Here is a 9,041-nt window from a genome sequence, read left to right as displayed (position 1 = left end):
CCTGGCCATTTGTCCTGACTGAATCTCATAAAGCACACCTATACTCATCAGGATTGGTGCACAACTCTACAAAATAAACTGCCCTTGTTGTAAATATTATACCTTGCGATGTTTTTTATAGCTGTTTGTCAAAACCCTGAACTTAGCTCTTCTCCTAGCCCAGAGAAATAGGAGATGAGGAAACATAGTAATTTCTCACAGTTCAAACATGAAGTTAGGCAAATTGGTATATGCATCCAGACTTCATTATTTATGAAATAATGATTTCAGTTTTTGATTCCTAGGATCGATTATTCATTTATTTATTTATTTCAAAAGAGTCTTGCTCTGTTGCCAGGCTGGAGTGCAGTGGCGCAGTCTCAGCTCACTGCAACCTCTGCCTCCCGGGTTCAGGCGATTCTCCTGCCTCACCTTCCCATGTAGCTGGGACTACAGGTGTGTGCCACCACACCTAGCTAATTTTTGTATTTTTTTTAGTAGAGATGGGGTTTCACTATATTGTTAGCCAGGCTGGTCTAGAACTCCTGACCTCAGGTGATCTGCCCACCTTGGCTTCCTAAAGTGCTGAGATTACAGGCATGAGCCACCACGCCCAGCCATTCCTGGGATTATTTAGTAAGTCATTTTTGCAGCTTTGCTATTATAGCAGGGCCTTTCTGTCAGAGATGGTATATATTCTGTCAATCCGGAGCTTCCATTTTTCATTAAAATGAGTTCCACTTCCTGAAAGTCCTGCAGTCTTCGAATGTCGTTATCCTTAATGTGGAAAAGAAATTATATCATACTTAATAAATTTGAATGTAAGAGAAAGGCTTAATATTAATATTGTTCAGCATCTTGGGTTCTGAACCCATATTTTTTTTTCTTTTGAGACGGAGTCTTGCTCTTGTCACCCAGGCTGGAGTGCAATGATGCAATCTCGGCTCACTGCAACCTCTGCCTCCTGGGTTCAAGTGATTCTCCTGCCTCACTTGCTCACTGCAACCTCAGCCTCCTGAGTAGCTGGGATTCAGACACACGCCATCATGCCCAGCTAATTTTTGTATTTTTAGTAGAGAGGTTTCACCATGTTGGCCAGGCTGATCTTGAACTCCTGATTTCAGGTGATCCGCCCACCTCGGCCTCCCAAAATACTGGGATTACAGGTGTGAGCCACTGCGCCCGGTCCCTATAAGACAGTTCTGGTGTTTTGGTTTTTTCGTTTTTTGTTTTTTGTTTTTGAGACAGGGTCTTGCTCTGTCACCCAGCCTGGAGTATAGTGGCACAGTCACAGCTCACTGCAGCTTCAGCCTCCTGGGCTCAAGCAGTCCTTCCACTTCCACTGCAGCCTCCCAAGTCTACCACACCCAGCTAATTTTTGTATTTTTTTGTAGAGACAGGGTTTCACCATGTTGCCCAGGCTGGTCTCAAATTCCTGAGCTCAAGGAATCCACCCACCTCAGACTCCCAAAGTGGTGGGATTACAGGCATGAGACACCACACCCAGCAGATTTTTGTTGTTAAGGTATCTGGAAGGCATGATCATCCCTTGACATGTTTACAAGGAATATACACTATCAGCCAAGACACCAGTAAGAATTGCCAAAGGCACAGCAGCTCACCACCTGTTATCCCAGTACTTAGGAGGGTGAGACCAGGGGTTTGAGAACAGACTGGGCAATATAGCAAGACCCATTTCTAAAAAAAAAAAAATTAACGGAGCGTGGTTGTGTGTCCCTGTAGTACCAGCTACTCTGGAGGCTAAGATGGGAGGATCACTTGAGCCGAGGATTTCGAGGCTGCAGTGAGCTATGATCATGCCATTGCGTTCCATTGTGGGTGGCAGAGTGAGACCCTGTCTCAAAAAAATAAAAAATAAAAAATGCCAAAGGAATTTTGAAAGCTTTAAAGAAAAATTTTCAAAGAAATAAGATTTCCTTTCCAAAATTAAAAATTAAGATCTGTATTTTGAATCTGGGAAATATATAAAAATGCAAAACAATTTTTGTTTGCTAATATTTCAAATGCTTAGCAAACCCACGCTTTGCTAAGCAAACAAGGACGGGTTTGTGTTTTCTTTCCTGAGGACTATGTCATTTTATGTTAACCAGTCGGTTTTGCAGAGATCGGTAGAGCCAAAAGCACTGAACTAAAGTCTTAAATTGGGGAGTCACTTGTCATTCAGAGGTTTGTTTTTTTTTTGAGACAGAGTCTAGCTCTGTCATCAGGCTGGAGTGCAGTGGTGCTATCTCGGCTCACTCACCGCAACCTCCGCCTCCTGGGTTCAAGCAATTCTCCTGCCTCAGCCTCCTGAGTAGCTGTGATTACAGGCACCCACTGCCATGCCCAGCTAATTTTTGTACTTTTAGTAGAGACGGGGTTTCACCATGTTGGCCAGGATGGTCTCCATCTTCTGACCTTGTGATCCCCCCACCTCGGCTTCCCAAAGTGCTGGGATTGTACTGGCGTGAGCCACTGTGATCGGACCATTCAGAGGTTTTCAAAAGGTTTATGGATTAGATGTGCAAATCTTAAAAGCGCCGGATTGAAAATGACCTAGCTACCATGTTTGGCCATTCTGCAGCCAGGATTTCTGGTGTCATGAAATGCAAAAGTGTAAATGATTGGCTCCAAGAACATGATGTCACCCACTGTGATTCTGCATTTAGAAACTCTTAACCCTTACCTTTCTGAGCAGTGTGTTTGGTAGCTTTCTGATCTTCTCCACTTGTTCTGGGTTAATCCCCAGTTCACAGCAACTCACTTTTAGTAGGTTTTGGTAACTCAGTTCTTGCCTCTTCAGTTCAATTTCAATGAAGTCATTTTCTTTGGGGTTCTGAATTCTGACTTTAAGCACAAGCTCTAAATCACCCATAAATTCAAATACAATTTGTAAAGGAAACAAAATACCTGTTAGAGATTTTCATATCTATTATTATGGCATAAATAATCCTAAAAACTGAATGTTAAGTAGACATGGAGCTTTCACGGGCACATACACACTTTGCATTAGCTGAGGCTTCTTTTCTTGGAGTGTTGGGCAAGCTCCAGGATGTATGCCCCCATTATATCCACTGAAAACAGAAAGCTTGCAGCTTTAAGCCAGCCAAGGATTTAAAATATGCAATGGATATTTAAACACATCACCCTTGGGCAATACATAGCAGGCGCCCATACCTTATCTGGTAAGCTTCAGGGAAATGTATAGCCCTGGGGGCCCTGGTGTCCTTAAAGAAGCTACTGTGCAGAGGAGCAAATAGCTCTTGAGATTCCTACCCACCACCCCCACTCCTCCAGAAATAGGACAATTCTAGCATCTTTTAGGACAGTGGCATTGTATTCCAACTTAACTGTCACTGAGACGATACAGTATGAACTAAAAGTCCAAATGGAAACCAGAATGTCAGTTTGGCTTTGCTACATGGTCACGTAGGGGCTGAGTCTTCACCTAGACAGATGTCGTTGGGTTTCCTGTTATCACTTGGATCCGTTGGCAAGTGTGGATTTGTGCCTTGTTGTTTATATTCACTGGCGAAAGAATCAGGAGAGAGCGGAGAAGGAGCAGTACCTCACCAGTTGGCTGTCTGCCAGACAAAGGACAAGGACGCCCCACTTCCATTTCCTGCCCTGCAGCTTATCCTCCCCTTCTCAAGGGAAAAGGCAAGTCAGGAAAAGGGCAGTAATGACTTTCAGTCTTGAAGAGTAATTTTCTTTAATCACCACCCAAATCATGAAAAGGAGCTGAGACAGTATTTTTAAATGGTGCGTAATCTGGGGAAGAAATATTTATAATCTCTGTGCTTAGCTCAAGTTTCTACTTAAATATTTTTGGCACAGAGTGCTTTATGTCTTCAGTTCTCTAGCAGAGATACACAGTGAGGAGGGTGCCTTTATAAGGAGAAATTTTCTCACCCAGAGGGAAGGGAAAGGAGTGAATATTTAAAGCGCTTTGCATATGCCAGGCCTTTTGCGTACTTCTTTCTTTCTCACAATATCCACTGAACATGTTGAAAGCCTGCTTTGCACCAGGCACTGGGCTAAGGCCTGGGGAAATAATATTCAAAAATCCCAAAGATGTCTCTGTCCTCCTGGAGTTTGCAGGTTAGTAGAAGAGACAGATGTTAATAAATGGGAAATCACAGTTGTGGGGGGGCATGATGAATGTGAAATACACAATACTTTGAAAGCATGTTAGGGGTCAAGGGAGGCCTCCGTGAAGGTTGATTATTGGAGCTGACATCTGAAGGATGAATAGGCTTAACTAGATCCAGAGGGCAGAGGAGGTGAAGAGCTTTTCACAGGACCCTGTGGAGAGTTCAGGATGGCTGCAGGGCAGAGAGCATAGGGGGACTGAGTGTCAGACAGGCTGGCAGGGGCCAGTTAGTCCAATTACGTAGCTCCTTGTCACATGAGATAAGATACGCAATAAGGTAAAATATACCCTGGATTTTGGAGGCAATAAAAAATTTTCATACTTATATGTTGATATAATGATTTGTATATAGTGGGCAAAGTATATTATTAAAATTACTTTCACCTGTTTTTACTTTTTAAAACGTGGCTACTAGCAATTTTATTTTATTTTATTTTATTTGTTTTTTGAGACGGAGTCTGGCTCTGTCCCCCAGGCTGGAGTGCAGTGGCCAGATCTCAGCTCACTCCTAGCTCCGCCTCCCAGGTTCAGGCCATTCTCCTGCCTCAGCCTCCCGAGTAGCTGGGACTACAGGCACCCGCCACCTCGCCCAGCTAGTTTTTTGTATTTTTTAGTAGAGAAGGGGTTTCACTGTGTTAGACAGGATGGTCTTGATCTCCTGACCTCGTGATCCACCCGTCTTGGCCTCCCAAAGTGCTGGGATTACAGGCTTGAACCACCGCACCCGGCCAGCAATTTTAAATTACATATGTGACTTGCGTTACATTTCTATTGGGCAGCATTGGTCTAGACGAAAGGTTTTGGTCTTTGTCTTAAAACACCACCAGGCCATTCTAGTTTTTAGCAGAGAGCTGTCATAATCAGACTTGCATTCTGGAAAAGAGAAAATCCTCACTGTCCCCAAAAGAATCTTGTGGGGTATGGACATTATTATTTTCATTTTCAGACAGGAAAATTGAGGCTGAAAGGGGAAGTAATTTGTTCAGGTTGGTAAATGGCCAGACATGGATGTGACCAGGGCCAACTACATAATTTGCAGAGCCGAGTGCAAAAGGAAAATGAAGAGGAAACCAATTTCCCCTTCTCATAGCCGCTGCTGTAACCCAGGGCAAATGGGTGACGCCCAAGGTATTGCGACCTCCCCACTGGAACGCGCCAACTAGCTGGATGGGGGTGGGTGAGAGTGTCCAGGGCTGCCTGCCACTCCTGTAACTTCTGATCCTTGTTTTGCCTGGGCAAAGGTGACAGCGGAAATGAGGGACTCTGACAGAGGGTTACAGCAGTGGTGGGGCTGGTCTGGGTGTGGAGACCATACACATGAGCTGAGGCTCCAACTCCCAACCCTGGCACATGCTCCATTGTCCCATCTGACTCCACTCACAAAACAAGTTCAAGGCTAAAATTATGACACATTTCAAGTCAACAACCACAGAATGTTGAACCCCAAGCCAGGGCCTTTCTGAATGCAAGACCCTGGGCAACTGCACTGATTATAGCCTTATGAAGTCAGCCCTGTTTGTGCCACCCTGCCAAATGCCTCCAAGGAGATGACACGCTCCTGCCCAACTCAGCCCCTTCCCAGGACAGGAATAATTTCCCCTCCCCTAGTGAGCGGGGATCTGCAGTCTTCTCTTTGCCTTTCAGTGCTGGACCCTGGAGGTGGCTCAGGGCTGTGGCCCCTTCTCAGGCAGCCCCTGTAGCAGCTGGGCCGCAGCCCACCTGCCAGTACCTGACCTGATACCGATACCTGATACAGATACCAGTACCTGACCTGAAACGAGGCCTTCCTGCCTCACTGCTAACTCACCCAACACACAGCCCGAGAACTTTCCCTGCCCCCTCCACTAGGTTTGAAAGCATTTTATTCTGTGATCAGTGTCCAGCTCTGTGAATGGACAGGGTCTCATAGAGGTCACAAAGCATGCCCTTTGCACTCAGGCAGATTTGGGTCTGAATTCCTCTGCCACTTGGCAAATTTGATACCTTGGGCAAGTTACATACCCTCTCTGATCTGAAAATGGGGTTAACCATCCTACCTCACCAGATTCTAAGTCGTCGATGACAAAGTACACAGAAGGTACAACTTCCTAGCAGTGGTAAGCACCAGTAATTGCCGGCTGCTATTATTATTTATTGTCGCTATAGACACTTGCTTCCTTCTGAAAGGACCTTTGGTCTAGTTGCTCTGCTTTTCACTACCCCACTGGCAGAGTAGGGGAGGACACGGGGCACTGCTGGAAACAGCATCACCCCTGTCCCAGCCTTCCCTAGCCCTCTGCCCCATCCTCCTTGAGGACCATGTTGGGAACAGGACTCCCAGACTCACCTGCTGGCTTCTTCCCGATGTCCTGTTCCGGTTCAGCCATGAGTCACCTCTGTAGTCCGTCAGATGTGCAGCCCCTCTCGCATTTATGCACAAGCTCCCAACCAAATAAAAAGCACTTTCTACAGCCTCAGCACACCTGTCTGCAAGGCAACAACAGTGTGTTCTTGCCAGCCCAGTGAGATGGCGCAGGGTCATTTTTATTTTATAGACAGGGAAAAGGAGGCTCCAGTGTGTGGCATGATTTGCACAGGGTGAGGCCAGTGAAGGAAGGTACTGAAGTTCAAGGCTCCAGACTCCCTTCTCAGGCTGTCTCCACTGGAAGATGGTGCAAACCAGTAGTACTCACCCAAGGGAATGGTGCCCTTCAGAGGGGAGGCCTGAGAGGCACAGCAGGCACCCAGCCAGACCTGAGAAGGAGGCCAGGACCTCCTTGGAAAAGGTTGGTAGCTTCTTCATCAGGGGTAAGAAAAACCAAACACTTTGTTTCTTGGTTTGAATGGAATCTTCCTCCCCGTTTCGCTGTCTTTTCTCCCAGCCCCTTCCTTAGCAGCTGTGCATGACAAGAAAGAAGCAGAAAGACCCTTCCATACCTGGGAAAATGACCTTGTTGATGATCCTGGATCCCCTGATTCTAGACATCAAAATGGAGGTGGCAGAGACTGGAGCAGGAGGTTCTGTGAAGAATGGGTGGGACTGGTCAAAGTCCCCAGTAAGGCTGCTGCCTCAAAGGCAGCCTGAAGACAGGAGGAGGTGCACAGATAGGAACCCAGATGTTCGGGTGACGCTCACATTTCATTTAACCCTCCAATGATAAAAGACGGGCAAACAGACGGGGCATCAGGGTGGGCCTCAGCATCAAAAAACTAGAGGGAGCTGGCTGGGCGTGGTGGCTCACGCCAGTAATCCTAGCACTTTGGGAGACTGAGGTGGGTGGATTGCTGGAGCTTAGGAGTTCGAGACCAGCCTGGGCAACTTGGTGAAACCCCGTCTCTACTAAAATACAAAAAATTAGCTGGGCGTGGTGGCGTGCGCCTATAATCCCAGCTACTCAGGAGGCTGAGACAGGAGAATCACTTGAACCTGGGAGGCAGATGTTGCAGTGAGCCGAGATCACACCATTGCACTCCAGTCTTGGTGACAGAGCAAGACTCCATCTCAAAATAAATAAATAAATAAATAAAATTTTAAAAACACCAAAAAAAAAAAACAAACAACAACAAAACAAAACAAAACAAAACAAAAACAGCTGGAGGCAGCTATGGAGATTGTAGCCCACCGGCTCTCAAACGTGGTATGCATTGAAGTCACCTGGGAAGCTTTAAAAACCGAGGATGCCCAGGTCCCACCCTATAAAGAGCCTGATTTAGTTGGTCTGGATGCAATCAGAGCCCCAGAACATTCAAAAGGTTCCCAGCTGATTTCAATGTGCAGCCAAGACCGTGAACCACTGATTTGGCCAAACTGCTTAAAGGAGCAAACAGGGAAACTGAGGCCTTAGGAAGTGAAATGTTTACCACTAGTCACGTGGCCAGTCAGGCACAGGCCTGGCACCGGACCTGGGTCACCTGGCTGCCAGGCTGATGCTGTCTTCCCAGCACGCTGGTGTGTCTTTCTGCAAGAACAGGGGAAGGGTGGGGTAGGGCAGGGCAATGGAGAGGCGGAAGTAGCAGGGATCCCCTGGCCCGGACTCTGAGAAAATGCACTTTGGCCAGCCTGGCTGCCAGGGTGTGGTCAGCCATAAAAAAGGCATCCTGGGCCTCCTCCCCTGAGTGGGTGCGGCTACAGGTGCAGGGAAACTGTAGATGAAAAGGTCTGGCACTTGAGGGGAAGCCTCAGTTCATTCTCACTTTGCTCACCTGTTCAGTCCATTCATTCACTCACTCCGCATTCACTGATTCACTCATTCACTCACATGTTCACTCAACAACACTCATTTTTTTCTTATTTAGGGGAACACACTTTCTTCTTTTAATTTATTTTATTTTTTGAGAAGGAGTTTCGCTCTTGTTTCCCAGGCTGGAGTGCAATGAGGGGATCTCAGCTCACTGCAAACTCCATCTCCCAGGTTCAAGCAATTCTCCTGCCTCCGCCTCCCTATAAATAGCTGGGATTACAGGTGTGTGCCACTGTGCCCAGCTAATTTTTTTTTTTTTTTTTTTTTTTTTTTTTTTTTTAGTAGAGATAGAGTTTTGCTGTGTTGGCCAGGCTGGTCTTGAACTCCTGACCGCAGGTGATCCACCTGCCTCGGCCTCCTCAAGTGCTGGGATTACAGGTGTGAGCCACCGTGCCTGGCCTTTTAATGAATTTTAATGTTTAAAATTAAAGTATTACATGTTCTAGTTTTAAAAAAAATCTACTGGTACTAAAAGTCAAGGTCGATTAGGAAGGAAGAAAGCAAAGTGTGTTGGGCAGAACAATCAACTGCCATACAGGCCTTGTCATGTGACTTGTTGCATTCATTATGCTGGGCATTTAGTGGGCCCTTTTACTCATGTGTTAGTTTTGCGTGTGTGTGAGCCTGTGAGAGGCAGCTTTTAATTCTGATATAATTTCAAACTTACAGAAAGTCGTGCCAGGAGTAGT

The 9,041-nt window shown here is 46.3% G+C and overlaps 1 protein-coding gene across 2 annotated transcripts; it reads right to left on the bottom strand.

The window, feature by feature from the left end:
* Positions 1–459: 459 nt before the first annotated feature.
* On the bottom strand, positions 460–6,498 carry ANKRD40CL (ANKRD40 C-terminal like). 2 transcript variants are annotated; one of them, XM_073005568.1, is made up of 4 exons: positions 6,455–6,498; positions 3,428–3,507; positions 2,666–2,826; positions 460–756 (listed from the first exon to the last, which is right to left on the bottom strand). In XM_073005568.1, the coding sequence occupies exons 1-4, from the start codon at positions 6,496–6,498 to the stop codon at positions 613–615; spliced, it is 429 nt and encodes a 142-aa protein (XP_072861669.1). In that variant the 3' UTR covers positions 460–612. The 2 variants fall into 2 exon arrangements, with proteins under 2 accessions (XP_072861669.1, XP_037849455.1); XM_037993527.2 differs by lacking the exon at positions 3,428–3,507 and having other exon boundaries at positions 6,459–6,498.
* Positions 6,499–9,041: the final 2,543 nt, after the last annotated feature.

The sequence above is a fragment of the Chlorocebus sabaeus genome, chromosome 16, assembly GCF_047675955.1.
Source record: "Chlorocebus sabaeus isolate Y175 chromosome 16, mChlSab1.0.hap1, whole genome shotgun sequence".
Taxonomy (NCBI): domain Eukaryota; kingdom Metazoa; phylum Chordata; class Mammalia; order Primates; family Cercopithecidae; genus Chlorocebus; species Chlorocebus sabaeus.
The sequence above is the reverse complement of the archived record's forward strand: the minus strand, read 5'-3'. Positions and strand labels throughout refer to the sequence as shown.